General features: G+C 37.7%; 1 protein-coding gene across 4 annotated transcripts in view; it reads right to left on the bottom strand.

Annotated features, from left to right (window-relative positions):
• The window catches only part of FRMD3 (FERM domain containing 3), a 292,382-nt gene that overhangs the window by 1,447 nt on the left and 274,084 nt on the right, over nt 1-16,851 (bottom strand). For 3 of the 4 annotated variants that reach the window (XM_072836922.1, XM_072836912.1, XM_072836934.1), the window contains one exon: nt 331-4,115. In XM_072836922.1, the coding sequence (XP_072693023.1) occupies nt 3,520-4,115 (596 nt within the window). In that variant the 3' untranslated portion in view covers nt 331-3,519. Of the gene's footprint in view, nt 1-330; nt 4,116-16,851 lie in introns of those variants that run through there. The other variant, XM_072836930.1, reaches the window with a different exon arrangement.

Genomic DNA, 16,851 nt, shown 5'->3' with positions numbered 1-16,851 from the left:
GAAGAACACCTCTCTGTTTTTCCATGCTTTGCTATTTCTCTAGTTAGCTATAGTTTAGTTAATGAAATTAAGATATCTTTTATGTTTGGGTCCATTTTCAGTACACTCAATATTCCTGGTTTTAGCCTGAGTGATTTCTTTTCTTTTCTTTTTTTTTTTTTTTTTTTTTTTTTAGCCTGAGTGATTTCTGCAAAGGACTAATCCCATCAATTACCTGTGATTTTTTTTTTTTTCAGACTATCACCATTCAAGGGTGACCTACCTTTCTGTAGTTTCAACAGGCTATTAATGCAACTTTACTTTGAATAAAACTAAATGATTGCAGAAACATTTTTCCCCAGAGTATTTTTATTAGGGATTCCTGCCACCATATTAACATATAAAACAATCTGGATGTTGACATAGAAATGCAGATTTCACTATACAAAGATAAGGCTCCAATCACAGGTAACATGGCCCCCGTATCTCTAGTATTTCAATGAAATCAACTTTTGAATTCTTCCCAGAGTTGTCTTTATAAGTATTAGACAAACCACAAAATATATTCCAAATACATAACATTTTACAGTATGCTCCAAGCACAGACAGAAATACACGATACTTTACCTACATTTTTTTCATGATCCAACTTGCATTAGCACTAAAGACAAGATTGTGTGTGTATATGTATGTGCCATATATGTGTGTATATAAAACCACAAATGTACACACAGTTTTCATGGAAAATTGAAACCTTTGAGACTGTGGGTTTTATCCCATGGTATCTGAGAGGGAAAAGGATAACAACATGTCACAAACTCCTCAATTGGGGAAAAATAAATACAACTATGTATGAGGGGCATATCAGTTGTGTGTATACAAATACACACATATATACAGATTCATATATAAACACATCTATACCAATAATATGGAATATACATATACTCACACACTTGCTTTGAATTCTGTATCTCTCACTATATTATATATTCTCCATCTTTGGAAGCACTTTTCTCCTCATTAGATTCAGGCAGCTGGTGACTGTCTCTTAACAAAACTGAAGTGGATATTTCTAAAATGCTGATTCTATTCTGACAAATGGCATTTCAGGATCCCAGTTTTACATTTAGTAGCTATTGCTTAAATTCAGCAAGCCCTATTCTGTTAACTCCTTTGCTTAAAAACATTTCTATTGATGTCTTTGCCCAAAAGAGATGTTACCTGGAAATGTTAAAATATGTTGATTACTCCCTAACATAAATCTGCATGGTTGGATTATGTGTGGTATTTATCCTGTCAGTATTTTTCAGTGTTGTATGATGGGCAATATATTACTTCCATAATTAAAAAAAATATTTAATGTTACTTTTAAAGGGCAAGGACTAGGCTTGTTATGGTTAGAACTTCAAAGGAAATGATAGGAAGCATGATTACAAGGGGGACTAATTTTGTGCAGACTACACTGGGGTAGCCTTTTGTCAGAAAGTATGACTTGGAAATCATTAACAAAGAGGTAAAAAAAAAAAAAAACAACCTTCAATGTCAATGCTGGCCATTTGAAAACTTCCAAAATAAACCATAGAAAATATATTCTATGTTGGTATCAAATTTCAGGTACTAAATATTCTTCAATAAAAAGCAAAATAAGTTATGAAAGCACAAGAGAGAACACCCTACAAACTTAATAGCAAATGTATATTATAGTTTGCTCAACTGAATTCTTTGAAAGCTAACTCTTAAAACTTATTTTAAAACAGATGTCTAAAAAAAAAAATAAATAAAAAATAAAACAGATGTCTAATAGAGCACTCAGAGCTCCATAAATGAGTAGGACAGGCATGGCCAATTTAGAAAGGATGCTAATAATAGAGCTGGAGCATCTATTACAGCTAAGGAGAGACTAAAGGTGCCCAATTTCTTTGTAAATGAAGGTAATGGAATATTCTCAGTCCATGGAGAAATCCCAGTGCACTATCCTAAGCTCCATACTCTTTTCTTTCTTAATTATACCACAGTATCGGTAAGTACTCTGCATGGGGAGGCATCAATCATTTATTGTGGATTTTATGGTATGAAGGAAGGTTCTAGAACATTTGTCCCCTCTGCTATCTGGTTAGGGAGTCATTTTACTGTTTAATCCAACCTGAAATGCTAGATCATCTAATGAGTCTCTTCTACTCTCTTAATGGGAGCCCCAATCAGGAATGAGTTAAGATCTTTAAAAATCTGAGAAAGAAAAAGAGTATAAGGGCCACCACAAAGGAAAATCATCAGCATTTATCAAAAAGCCAAATTCCATTCTTTTCATATCCTCTCTGTCTCTCTCATTCTCTCTCACACAACTTTCTTTTGAAATTTCTCCCACCGAATCCAATGAATGGCATGAGGGACCCAAAAAATTATGCCTTAAAGTTTCTCCACTTTTATTTAGATCCATTTACACATATTCGTGTCAACTCAGACAGCAAGTGCACATTCTTTACATCATCCAATACCATGCATCTCCACCACTTTCATAAAAGATGGTTTGTCTGCCACCCCTAGCCTCACCAGAACTCCTGTTTTGCTACTTGCCCAGTTCCCATCTGCTTCCACTCTTGGGTTAATGTACGATAATATGCAATTAACTAGCATACCTTTTAACCTTTTTCCTTTAAGGTTTCACTTTCTTTTAAAAACATTCTGTTTCCCCAACCAAAATATATGAACATAATGCAAATGAAAGTAGTAACTCATCTTGTCCAAATACTCTGAAAAAATGGACCATCCTGTGTCCGCTTGAGTATTGTTTCTACATCCTCCAGTTCCATCATCCATTTCAAGAGCTTACTTACTACAGTGTCTTTCTACCTATTTTCTATCTTATATGCAGGTAACAACAAATTATGCAATTGGTTCAGCCAAAAATATTTTAAAAAACAAACCAGTGCCAAAACATTAAAAAAAATTCCTGACATACCCTTTGTGCATTAATCTTACAATCTGTACACTTAAATAACTCCAGGAGGCTTCTTTTTTTGCTAAAAATTTACCAAAATATTTTGAACACATAAAAATATTTTTAAAAAAACAGAAAACAAAAGCCCAGCATAAATTTAGTTGTATAGGCATCGGTTAGAGGACATTGTTTTCACTAAGGATTATATTCAAAAACTCTCTTGGGTTTTTACTAAAATTCTGATTCTGAACCTTATAATGGTGCTATTAAAAAAGGGGAAATCTAATTCAGCTCAATGTATTATGTATTATGATAAAGAGTATGTCTGTAGTATAATAAAAAATAAATACATTTTTGGTTATTGAAAGGCCATCTTCCTGACCTGTAACTAAAATAACTATTTGACGTGAACTTATTTAACTGTAGTGAATTATGGAAAGCTAACTTAAAATTTTCAATAATCAGTTATAAGTAAGGAACACCTGTTCATGGCCCTGTGACCATTCAGAACTAGGCATTTGCTGAAAAAAAAAAAACTAAAACAACAAAAACAAATCACTAGTATTGAATATAGCCCTTAGTCATATGAGTCACGACCTTTATGAGCAACCCAGCATGTAGAGGATGAGGTTTACTTTGCCAGCCACCCACTCCTTTAGAGGGCAGTAGTATTCATAGTGAAACTGCTCAAACTCTGGCGTCTGGCGGATTTCACATAAGAAGGAAAGATCAATACCTGACTCCAAAAGGAGGAGGAGCAGGGGGAATACAAAGAACAGCAGCCCCAGGCCCACCACAAGGAGCCTGGAAAAACTCTTGACCAGTGGGTTCACCCGAATATGGCCGCTCAGAATGTCATAGCTCCACGACAAAGCTTGGTGAGCCTCTTTCAGCTCTTCTTCTTCGGCCATCAAAAAGGCATTTTCATCTGCTTCCAGTTCCTCAAATGAATCTGTGTCTTCTCTTTCCAACTCCAGCCTGGATGGACAGTCAAAGAGCATGTCAATCTCATCATCATCAACAGGGGTGGGGAGCAGGCTGGCGCTTGGGTTGTACGCCAGTTCAGAGATAGTCAGGGGCTCTTCTTTTATTTTATCTTCCTCTTCACTTGGGGGGCTTTCATACTCCCGGGCTTCCTTCACTGGTGAGCTAGAGATCAGAGGGGCAGAAATGTCTTCTTTGGGTAATGGAACACCTGTAAAGAGACATTTTTTCCCCTTAATTTTGGGTTTCAGGTTGTTTTTTTTTTTATTCCCACAAAGATCTATAGATGGACACTAACAAAACAAAACCCCCCAAAAAAATGGAATTCAAGGAATCCATGAAATTATTCTATGGAATCCTAACTTTTAACAGTCATTTTAATAAAAGACCCTAACGTCAATATGCTAAACCTAAAATAAGCAACACACCTCAAATGGTTGACAATATTTACAATATTTATGTGTACAATCATGGTCTGCAAACCTCCAACTTTGGTCATGTCTGCAATAATAAGATGACAGTAAACCACTATTCTAATTCTGAGTGAACACTTACTATATTACTTCATTGGATGACAAATTACAGAATCTACTATCCAGTGATAGTCTACTTTTATGTATTCCAGTCTTCATTCTAGGCACAAGCTAGTTTTCTAGTTTTATATAACTGCAATCATGTATGCATAAACTTGTATCTTGCTCCCTCCATTTAATGTTTTAACTTAGACATTCTCTATTTGAAATGAACTCCAATAGCATTATTTATAACAGTTGCCAAGTTCTCTAATACAATAAATTAATTGCCTACTGGCAAAGATTTAGATTGCTTTGTATTTGTAAAAAAAAGGTGGGGGGGGAGATGTTAGGAGACATCTTTACGTATAAAAGCTTTTTTACCCTCTCATTTGAGTTCATTTGCCACAATTATCTAAAAGGAAAATTGCTTGGTCAAAGAGTATGCAAGTTATTTCTTAAAGTTTATCAGAGGAGAAGTGTTTCTCAACTCTTCGTGTTAACAGATGGAAAATGAAGTTGCGTAAAGCCAGCTTTCCTCATTTTGAGTCTTGGGTTCTTAGTGGGAAATGAAGGTCTGGCTTTATTAAAGCCATGTTCCTCAGGGTGGATCTACAAGGCAATAAAGTGGTAGTGAGGTGCATTAGTCACTATAAACCAGCTTTTAATTAATACATTTCAGGATTTCTAAGATGTGTGAGAAGTGATATCACCAAGATGCCGACATTGGTCATACCTGACTTAGTTGTTTGCTTCCCCTCATAAGAAACAGCTATTTCTGGACAAGACACCAATGAGAGAATCCTAGAACATGAGAGTGAGGCTGAAGCAGCCCACTGCACCACAGAGAACAGACCGACCACACTAGAAGGGTGGAGGAATGGCTACATGCAGACCATATTGCCCCTTCCCTGGCCAGTGCAGCACCATGCTGGGAAGTCTCCCCCGAGCTGATACACACTCCAGAAAAGAGAGACCAGAGGTGATATCCAGGATTGTGGGTTGCTTCAAGGGAGCTGGTTTTGCCCCGTGGGGATCATAGGGGGCTCTGTGGGGCTCAAAAACTGGGAATCTGTGACAGAAGAGCAGAGGAGGACTTCCCACAAGCAGCACTTGGATCTCGGGAGAGCTAGCGCGTACCTGCAGCGCCTAAGTAGTAATCCCAACCAGTGGCTCTGTTCATTTGCAGAACCAAGTCAGGGATACACTCTGGGAATGCTGCAGGGTTCAGGTCTGCTTGATTTGGGTTCTCAGATGAGTTTTATCATCCCTGGAGCCTGGTCTGACCCTTCTTCCCTGGTCAGAAAAATAGTCATAGCCTCACACTCTGTAGAACCTGGCTCCTGGCCCCTCTCAACCAGAAAGCCTGATGGGAAAATTTAAAAGTTGCCTGAAGGGGGCCCTCCCAGGCAAAAGAGTTGAGTCACAGCTAGCAGCTATGGAATTTTCCCCAGAAAACTGTTTCCCCAGAATGTGATAGGAAGGGCTGGTGAGAACACCTGAAAGCTACATTAGACCACCTGGGCAACACTCAGCCTGAGGGATAAGTGGGCAGAGCTGACTGAGCAAAGTAAGGGTCCTCAGAGCAAAGTAAGGGTCCTGTTTGGCCAGAAAATCTGTGGCATGAGTCCACTGGAGTAAGAACAACCAAGAGCCTTACTGGTCTCTGAGCTGCTTCTCCTGCGGGGAGAACTAAGTCACAGTGCTTCTCATTGCTGAATAGGCTTCAGCCCCCCCCCGACCAAGGAACCTCATGAGAACACATCAGAAACTGCTTAGCCCTTCCAACAGCCCTGCTCACAGTGGCACTTTGCAGAGCAAAACTGGTAGCCTCACCTGCCCAGGGTATCCTTGCTTGATTCAGGTCCCCAGACAACAAAGAACACAAGGGTCCTAAGTCCTGTCCTGCTGCCCTGGCAGGACAGGGAAACTAATCCATAATCCCACTTTAACTGCTAAGCATAGCACCCAAGCCTGACCATCTAGTAAGACTACCCAGAGAATCTAGACAACTGTGATGCCCACCCTACAGCCTCACTTGGGCAAGTACCAAGCCAGCAGTCCCATCCAGCTATTCTCAGTGGCATACCCACCCACCCATGACCTCAGAGTTTATATACGTGCCATGCCCCAAAATAGCCCCTAATAGCAGGCCCACCTGCCCAATGATGTTACCAGTAGCCAGATCCAGAAACCCAAACCAAGCTGTTGAAGAACCCTCTCTGCCAAAATGAACCTGCAAAATCTGGGAGAGGAGATCACTTACAATTTGCAGATAACAAAGTATCTCACTGGTGATCAATAATCACAACAAGTCAGGTAAATATGACCTGTCCAACAGAAACTAATTAAGGCATTAATAACTAACCCTAAAGAGAGAGAGAGATCTGTGAACTGTTGAAAAATTAAAAATAATCCTTCTAAAGAAGTTTGGTGAATTACAGGAACACATAGGTGATGAAACAAAATTAGGAAAATGCAAAACTGAACAAAATGAATGCAACCAAGAAATAGAAACCATCAAAAAAAATTCTAGAGCTGAAAAATACAATAACTGAACTGAAGAATTCAATAGAGTGCTTCCACCACACATTCGACTAAGCAGAAGAAAAAAATCAGCAACCTGGATGATTGGACATTTCAAATTATCCAGGCAGAGAAACAAAATGAAAAAATGAAAAAAAAAAAAAAAGGGAGGTTAGCTTACAGAACTTATGAGACACAATGAAAAGAAACAATATTGGCATTATGGAAATTCAAGAAGGAAAGGTGGGGGAAGGATAGAAGGTATATTTAAAGCAACAATGGCTGGGCTTCTGGTCTGAGCAATATAGGGAGCCCCTGAACTCACTTCCTCCATATACACACCAAATCTATAGCTAGTAACAGAGCAGTTCCTCCTGAAGAACTGAGGTCTGAACGAACAGCTTCTGTACATGATAGAACACAGAGAACGGCAAGAGAGGTGGAAACATTGTAATGAAGGAAATCCCTTTCCCCTGATACTGCAAACTGCACAGGGGAGGAACAGTACTGAGGGACTGTGAGCATACTCATTGCTCTGGAGCACAGAAAACAAGCTACGATTAAAAGACCAATTAGAATAAGCCCTAGAACTCTGCCAGATGGCAAGAGAACTGCTGAAACTCTTGGGTCAGAGGGACTGGCAAGTGCCATGGTTTACATTCGCCCTCCACCTTGATAGCACAGATGGGAGCAGGGTCTGGACAGAATAGCCAGCCTGCCACCCTAGCAAGCTCTGAGCACCCAGCCCCTACTCATCCTGGATGCCCTGGGACACACAGAGAGAGCTATGGTTTAAAAGAGCAGCAAGGATATAAAGGATCCAGCCCTAGAATTCTGCCAAATGTCAGGAGAGCTGCTGGAACTGTCTCTAGGCCAAAGGGGCTGGTGACCACTATAGTTTACGGTCTCCCTCTGTCTTGATAGCATGGACAGGAGCGGGAGCTGAGAGCCCTAGTTTACTGCCTCAGTGAGGTCTTGGGATGCTAGCCTACACCACCCCCAACTGTCCAAAGTGGCCCTGGCACAGCACACTCTGAGACTTGCCTGATCGATGCTCACTATACCTCCAGCTGTCTCACCAAGGTATCACAGGAGCAAAGCAACCTGGAACCCTTCAGGCCCATACTACTTCAGCTCCAGATGACTTGTGAGGGCATCTTGACTAACACCTGCTTTGGGTCCAGCCACTCCACTCAGGGAACTCCCTGTACAAAGCATCCTGAGAAAACCCTGCTAGTACCTGCCTCAGTTTCAGCCACCCACCAGGGTGCCCCCTGTGTGAGCACCTCAGGATCCACTGGCTTGTACCCACTTTAGCTTCAGCTGTTCTGCCAAGGTGCCCTCAGCAGAGAGAGCTCTGGAACCCCAGCCTACACCAGCCACAGAGTGAGCCAGCCAAAGCAACCAGGAACACACAGTTTACACAGGGGATGATCAGATATAAGACCATTCCTTTGTGTTTGGAAGGAGCAATTGTTCCATCTAATTCACAGAGACAAACACAGAAAGTCAAAATAAGGAGGCTTATTTTGAATTTCATTTAAATGAAACTTATTCATTTAAATGAATTTAAATTTATTCATTTAAATGAAATTTAAAAAGTAAGAGAACTATGAAAGAAAACAATCTTCTAACCAAAAACAAAAATTCAGTAAAGGGAGTAGAATGAACACTTATTAAGCTTAAAAAAATGTTAAAAGACAGAAATAAAATCAATTATATCTTCAAAGTTAAGGGAACTCACAAAATAAAAGGATGTAAAATATGACAACATATATGTAAAAAAGTGGAGGAGGTAGTAAAAATGAAGTTCTTTTAGGCTATGTTCAAACTTAATATTGGTTGCTATACATGATATATTATATATGAGCCTAATGGTAACCACAAATTAAAAATCTGGTATAGATACACAAAAAATAAAAAGAAAGGTATCGAAACCATAAAACTAAAGAATGTCATCAATTACAAGGGGAGAGAACAAGAGAAAAAAGGGAGAACTACAAAACAACCAGAAAGCAATTAATAAAATGTCAGTAAGTATATACTATCAGTAATTATTTTAAATGTAAATGGGCAAAATGCTCCAGTCAAAAGACATCAGGTGGTAGGATGAATAATGAAAACAACAAAAACCCAACCCATTTATATGCTGCCTACAAGAGACTCACTTTAGACCTAAAGATACATAACAGACAAAGTGAAAGGATGGAAAAAAATTATATGCAAATGGAAGTTAAATAGAAGGTGAGAGTAGCAATACTTAGACCAGAGATGTTAAAACAAAGACTGTAATGAGACAAAAAAGGGCATTACAAACGATAAAGGGATCCACAAGAGGATATAACAACTGTAAATATACATGCAACCAATGTTGGAACACCTAATATACAAAGCAAAGATGAACAGACACAAAGGGAGAAACTGACAATAATAAAACAGTAGTACAGAACTTTGACACTGCATTTCCATCAATGGATAGATAATCCAGGCGGACTATCAATAAGGAAACTATGTCTTTGAACAACACATAAGTCCATCTGGTCTAAACAGATATATACAGAACAGAATATACAATTCTTTAGAGTACACATAGAACATTACATGAAATAGATCACATGTTAAGCCACCAAGCAAGCCTCAATAAATTTAAGAAGGCTGAAATCATCTTGTATCTTTTCTAACTACAGAGGTATGAAACTAAAAATCACAAGAAAAAAAGCTGGTGGAAAAAAAATAAAAACATGGAGGCTGATCAACATGCTCCTAAACCAATGGGTCAATGAAGAAATAAGAGGAAATTTAAAAATACATCAAGACAAATTAAAATGAGAACACAAAGTTTCAAAATCTTTGGGACACAGGAAAAGCAGTTGTAAGAGGGAAAGTTCTAGCAATACAGGCCTATCTTAAATAACAAGAAAAATCTCAATCTAACCTCATATCTAAAGGAACTAGGAAAAGTACAAATGCCAAAGTTAGTTGAATTAATTAAATAATAAAGGTAAGAGCACAAATAAGTGAAAGAGAGACAAAATGACAAAAAAACAGAAAAAAATCAATGAAACCAAGAGCTGGTTCTTCAAAAAGATAAACAAAATTGATAAACCTTTAGACTTATTTAAAAAAAGAGGAACCAAATAAAATTCAGAAATGAAAGATGAGAAGTAACAACTAACACCACAGAAATACAAAGGATTCGAGACAATCACAAAAATTATATGCCCACAAATTAGACAATATAGGAGGAATGGATAATTTCTTAGAAACCTACAATCTTCGAAATATGAATTAGAAAGAAATAGAAAATCTGAACAGACCAATTACAAGTAATGCAATGGAATTGATTGTCAAAAAACTCCTGACAAAAGCCCAGGACCAGATGGATTCACAGGTGATTTCTTCCAAACATTTAAAGAAGAATTTATACCCATTCTCCTCAAATTATTTTTAAAAAATTGGGAGAGAAGGAAAGTTTCCAAATATATTCTACAAGGCCAGTATTGTCCTCATACCAAAACCAGACAGACACCATGCACAGATGGATGGATGGATGGATGGATGGATGGATGGATGGATAGACGGATGGAAGGAAGGAAAAAAGAAAAAAGTACAGGCCAATTTTCCTGATGAATACAGATACAAAAATCCTCAACAAAATATTAGCAAACCACATTCAACAATACATTAAAAAGATCATCCACTACAATCCAGTGGGATTTATTCTGGGGATTTATTCAGTATTCACAAATCAATGTGAAACAACACATTAAGAAAATGAAGGATAAAACTCATATGGTCATCTCAATAGATACAGATAAAGCATTTGATAAAATTCAACATCACTTATGATAAAAACTCTCAACAAAGTTGGTTTAGAGGCAACATACCTCAACATAATAAAAGTCATTTATGAAAACCCACAGGTAACATTGTATTCAATAGTGAAAAACTGAAAGCGTTTGCTCTAAGATCAGGAACAAGAGAAAAATGTCCACTCTCCCCACTTTTATTCAATGTAGTGCTGGAAGTCCTAGCCACAGCAATCAGACAAGAAGAAGAAATAAAATGCAAGGAAGAAGTAAAACTTCCACTGTTTACAGATGACATGACACTATCCACAGAAAACCCTAAAGCCTCCACCCAAAACAGAATATATGAATTCAGTAAAGTTGCAGGACACAAAAGTAATATACAGAAATTGGTTGTTGCTATACACTAATAATGAAATAACAGAACACAATTCCATTTACTATGTGCACTAAATACCATTTACAGCTGCACCAAAATGAATAAAATACCTACAAGTAAACTTAACCAAGTAGATAAAAGACCTGTATTCTGAAAACTACCAAACACTGATACAAGAAATTGAACACAACACAAACAAATGGAAAGACATCATGTGCTCATGGATTGGAAGAATATCATTAAAATGTCCATACTATCCAAAGTAATCTACAGATCCAATACAATCCCTATTAAAATACAAACAGTATTTTTCACAGAACTAGAGCAAATAATCCTAAAATTTGCATGGAACCACAAAAGACTCCAAATAGCCAAAGCAATCTTAATGAAGGGACAAAGCTGAAGTTATCACAATTCCAGATTTCAAAATATAATATAAAGCTGTGGTAATCTGGCACAAAAACAGACACATGGATCAACGAAACAAAATAGAGAGCCCAGAAATAAACCCACACTTAAATGGTCAATTAATCATCGATAAGGGAGGCAAGATACACAACAGAGAAAAAACAGTCTCTTCAATAAATGGTGCTGGTAAAACTGGACATGCAAAATAATGAAACTGGACCACTTTCTTATACCACACGCAATATAAACTCAAAATTGATTAACAACCTAAATGTAAGAACTATAACCATAAAACTCCTATGCCTTAACATTTTACTAGGTATGTCTTCTGAGGCAAGGGAAACAAAAGCAAAAATAAACTGTTAGGTCTACATCAAAATGAAAAGTTTTTGCACAGCAAAGGAAAACATCAACAGAAGGAAAAGGCAACCTACTGGAATGTGAAAAGATATTTGCAAATATCTGCTTCTCCTTTTCCCTCTGCCTGCCTTGCAATCTCACTCACTCACTCTCTCTCTCTCTCTAATAAATAAATGAAAATCTTTAAAAAAAAAAAAAGAAAGGCTAATGGAGGGTCTTTTAGTGGAAATAAAAGGATTCTAATTAACATTAAGAGGGCAGTGTAAAACTCACTGGTAGTGGTAAAATATAGTCAAAGTTAGATTGTGTAGTATGGTAAAGGTGGTACATAAGTCACTTAAAACTTTAAAAAATTAAAAAACAGTTAAAATAATCATAACTAAAATAATCTATTACACAATATAAAAATATGTAATTATAATTAAAATATGTATCATAATGATAACTTAAAATGTAAGGGAAAGAAGTCAAAGTGTAAAGCTTAGAAATTTTATTAAAGTTAAATTGTTTCCCTTTATTCCCTTTCACTAATTTTTATATTCACCAAATGAATGAGATCATATGTTTGTCCTTTTCCGATTAACTTATTTCACTCAGCATAATACCTTCCAGGGAAAGGAGAGAAAATGAGTGAAAATATCACTGAGGGTGACAAAACATGAGAGACACCTAACTTTGGGAAATGAACAAGGGGTAGTGGAAGGGGAGGTGGGCAGGGGGTTGGGTTGACTGGTGATGGGCACTGAGGGGGACACTTGGCGGGATGAGCACGGGATGTTATGCTATATCTTGGCAAATTGAACTCCAATAAAAAAAATTGTTTTTTAAAGTTAAATTGTTATTACTTTCAAATAAGATGCTATAATTTTAAGATATTTTATGTAAGTGGGGCACCTGGGTAGCTCGATCAGCTAAGCGGCTGACTCTTGATTTCAGCTCAAGTCAGGATCTTGGTGTCCAAGGATCCAGTCCTGCATCAGGCTCCAGATTTAGTGTGGAGTCTGCTTCAGAATTCTCTCTCTCTGCCCTCCCCCACCACTCTCTGTCTCTAAAATAAATAAATCTTTTTTAAAAAGATATTTTATGTAAACTTCATGGTAACCACAAAGGAAAAATCTGTAGCAATCACACAAAAGAACATGATAAAGAAGTCAAAGCTTGCTGATACCACAAGATACCAAAAATAAGGAACAATGAACAAAATGGCAATAGTAAGCTCTTCCTTAGCAACAATTACTTTAAACATAAGCAGATTAAATTCTCCAATCAAAAGACATAGAATGGTTGAGTATTTTTAAAAAATCCAACAATACGCTGCCTATAGGATGTTCACTTTAGCATTACAGACACACATAGATGGAGAGGACAGGATGGAAAAAGATATTTCAAGCAAATGGTAACAAAAAGAAAGCAGGGGTAACTATTCTTACATGAGACAGAATAGTCTTGTATGATCCTTTGTATTTCTGTGGTATGGGTTGTAATGCTTCCTTTTATAAAGCTGACATTTCCCTGTTAACAAAGCCAGAAAAGGACACTGCCAGAAAACTACAGACTAACATCCCTGATGAATTTAGATACTAAAACTCTTAGTAAAATAAGAGCAAACCAAATTCAGCAGTACATTAAAATGATCATTCACCATGATCAAGTGGGAGTTATACCTGGGATGTAGGGATGGTTCAACCTGGGATGCAAATCAATCAGTGATATATTACATTAACAGAATGAAGAAATCATATGGTTATTTCAATAGCTACAGAAAAGTATCTGACAAAATTCAATATCCACTTATGATAAAAACTCTTAACAAATTAGGTTTTGAAGGAATGTACCTCAACATAATAAAGATCATGTATGATAAGCCCACAGTTAACATCATACTCAATGATGATTGCTTTCCCTCTAAGATCAGGAACCAAGATAAAGGTGCCCATTCTCACCACTTCTACCCAACATAGTGCTGGAAGGAAGTCCTTGCCAGAGGGACTGGACAAGAAAAACAAATAAAAGGCATAAGAATTGGAAAGGAAGAAATAAACCTGTCTCTATTTACAGATGATGTGATTTTATAAACAGAAAATTCTAAAGACTCAACTAGAAAACTGTTAATAAATTCAGTAAAGTTGCAGGATATAAAATTAACACGCAAAAATCAGTAGTATTTCAATACAGTGAGTTATCTGTCAAAGAAATAAAAAATCTCTTTTACAGTAGCATCAAAAACAAGTATGCTAAAGGAAAGAAGACAGACACAAAAGGTTACATAATGTATGATTCCATTTATCTGAAATATCCAGAATAGGTTAGTCCATAAAGACAGAGAGCAACAGGTGGTTGCCAGGGGCTGAGGGAAGAGAGGAATGGCGAATGACTACTTAATAGGCTTCATCATCCTTTTGGGGTGATGAAAATGTTTTGAAACTAGTCAGAGGTGTTAGTTGCAAAACACTGTGAATTTACTAAACACTACTGCGTTGTTCACTTTAAAACGGTTTTACGTTACATGAATTTTGATTCAATAAAAATTTAAAAAATAAATGTAAGCCATAGTTTTTCTTCTACCGTATAATACTCCATGAAGCCTGAAGGGTGAAAATATTCACCGTGTTGGAAGAGGATGACAAGAGTTCTGACTCTGTGAAAAGCTAAATCCCAGGATGCCTTGGTGGCTCAGTTAAGTGTCTTCTTTTGGCTCAGGTCATGCTCTTGGTATCCTGGGATCAAGTCCTGCTTTGGGCTCCCTGCTCAATGGGGAGGCTGCTTCTTCATCTCCTTCTGCCCTTCCCCACCACTTGTGCTCTCTCATGCTTGCTCTCTCAAATAAATAAAATCTTTAAGAAAAAAAATCTAAATCCTTACATATCTGGTATTCCATATCCCCAGAATGTACTTTCTTCTTCAGGAAAATAGTGAAAATAATATACATGAGTGGTACTACTGCTCTAGAAAGACCATCCCCATCCTCTGGCTATTTTCTTTGCTCTTGTGGTCACACAGATCTCCCATGCTTTTTGTTCTAGCAGCATTTCCCATGTATGGCTTTTCCTAAGACACAACCTGTTCTCCTCTGTCTTATACTTCCAACATCCTTCTCCTGTAATGAGGATAAGGGAAATCTCACGTTTCCACACGCAGTATTTTGTTGACGGCAACTCCATTCTTCCAGTTGTTCAGGCCAAAAGCCTTGACTTTCCTCTGCTCACACCCACACTACACCTGTCAGCAACTTCTAGATCTCTACATTCAAACCTCTCCATAATCAGACTATTGCTTGCTACCTCCACTGCTACCACTCTGGTCCAAGCTGCCATCCTTCCTCACCTATGTTACCTCAATAACATCTTACCTGGTCTCCCTGCTTCATCCTGTGCCTGTGTTAGGGCCACTGTCAACAGAGCAGCTGAAGTGATCCTTTGAAAACAGGTGGATTCTGCCATTCTGTTCTGCTTGCTCCAGTGGCTTCATCTTACTCAGAGTACAAGCCAAGTCCTTGCAGGAGTGTCTATGGCCCTCCTCAGTGTGTTGCCTCCTTCCCTCCTAATCTCTCTGACCTTGTCCTCCTATGGCTCTCTCCTTTGTTCACTCCATTTCAGCCACAGAGATGCCCCATTGTTCCTCAAATACGCCAGTCATGCTCCCACTGATGGGCCTTTGCACTCACTGTTCCCTCTGCTTAGAACTCTTCCTCCAGACTGGTTCACACTCTCTCCCTCTTTGCAGGTCTTTAAACAAATCTCACTTTCTCAATGAGACCCTTCCTAGCCACATTAGGTAAAATTTCAATCCCTATTCCCATTGCTCCCTATTTCCCTTCCCTCATTTATTTATCCTCTGAGAAGTATAAGATATAAGGAGAAAAAATAGAGCATAAGCAAAAGGTAAAGCCATTAGCTTCTGGGGAAGACATAAGTACAGTAATTAACACAGGGTCACAAAGGCAGTACCTCCACAGCCCAGACAGATACTTAATGTGAAGGAGTATGGGACAATAGGGAGTGGTGGGGACCGGGGAAAATTGACCAGATTGAGCTCCATCTGAAAGCTTTAAAACTCAAATTTAAAAAAATACCCATTCAGCTCACACAAAATGTGCTTGCAGGTCTTTTTAGGCATACAGGCTGCTAGTCTATAAATGCTGCTGTGATAAAATGAGTGAAATTGCTGATGTTTCAAAGTCACCCAAGTATTCTAGAACTTTCATCTCAATAACAGAAATATTCACTTATTTTCCTGGAAAGGAGGAAGTAGGCAAGGAAATAAGTGCTTTCTTTCCTTTCATAGTTTTTCTAGTCACTTCATATTATTTTCCCCTCATTTTTATGTTCAAACTAAGTAAGGCAACTGGGGTAGAGTGGTAAGGACACCAGACAAATATTAGAAAACCCTGGGTTTAAGTGTTATATTAGCTATATAAGCTATATTAGTTTGTAGCTTACTTATAAGACTTTAGTTATTAAGTAACTTCAATTAAAAGCTAATATTCTGAGAGTGTTTGGGTGGTGTAGTCAGTTAAGCGTCCAACTGTTGGTTTTGGCTGCGGTTGTGGTCTTGGGATCATGAAACTGAGGCCCATGTCCAGACCTGGTGCAGAGTCTGCTTAGACTGACTCTCTCTCTCTCTCTCTCAAATGAATAATTTTTTTAAAGCTAATATTCTTGGAACTCAAGATGCTTCTCTAGAACACAGGCTGCTTCCTTAGAATACCTCATAAGGCTAAAGTGATGGTTAAATAAAATGATGGATGCACAAGTTTTCTCTATGGCAAAAAAAAAAAAGCTATAGAAATTAGATATTACTATCTTAGCAAAAATCTGATCTACTATGAAGCAATATCATCTTATCAACACGTAGATCAGTTTTCTAACAAGTCTACTATTTATAGTACAAGGAGAATAACATTATAGTTGGTTATCCGTATTTTCTCAGTGTTCTTTATATGATAGATACTTA

Source organism: Canis lupus, chromosome 1, assembly GCF_048164855.1.
Source record: "Canis lupus baileyi chromosome 1, mCanLup2.hap1, whole genome shotgun sequence".
Taxonomy (NCBI): Eukaryota; Metazoa; Chordata; class Mammalia; order Carnivora; family Canidae; genus Canis; species Canis lupus.
Note: the sequence above shows the minus strand (reverse complement) of the source record. Positions and strands in the feature narration are given on the sequence as shown.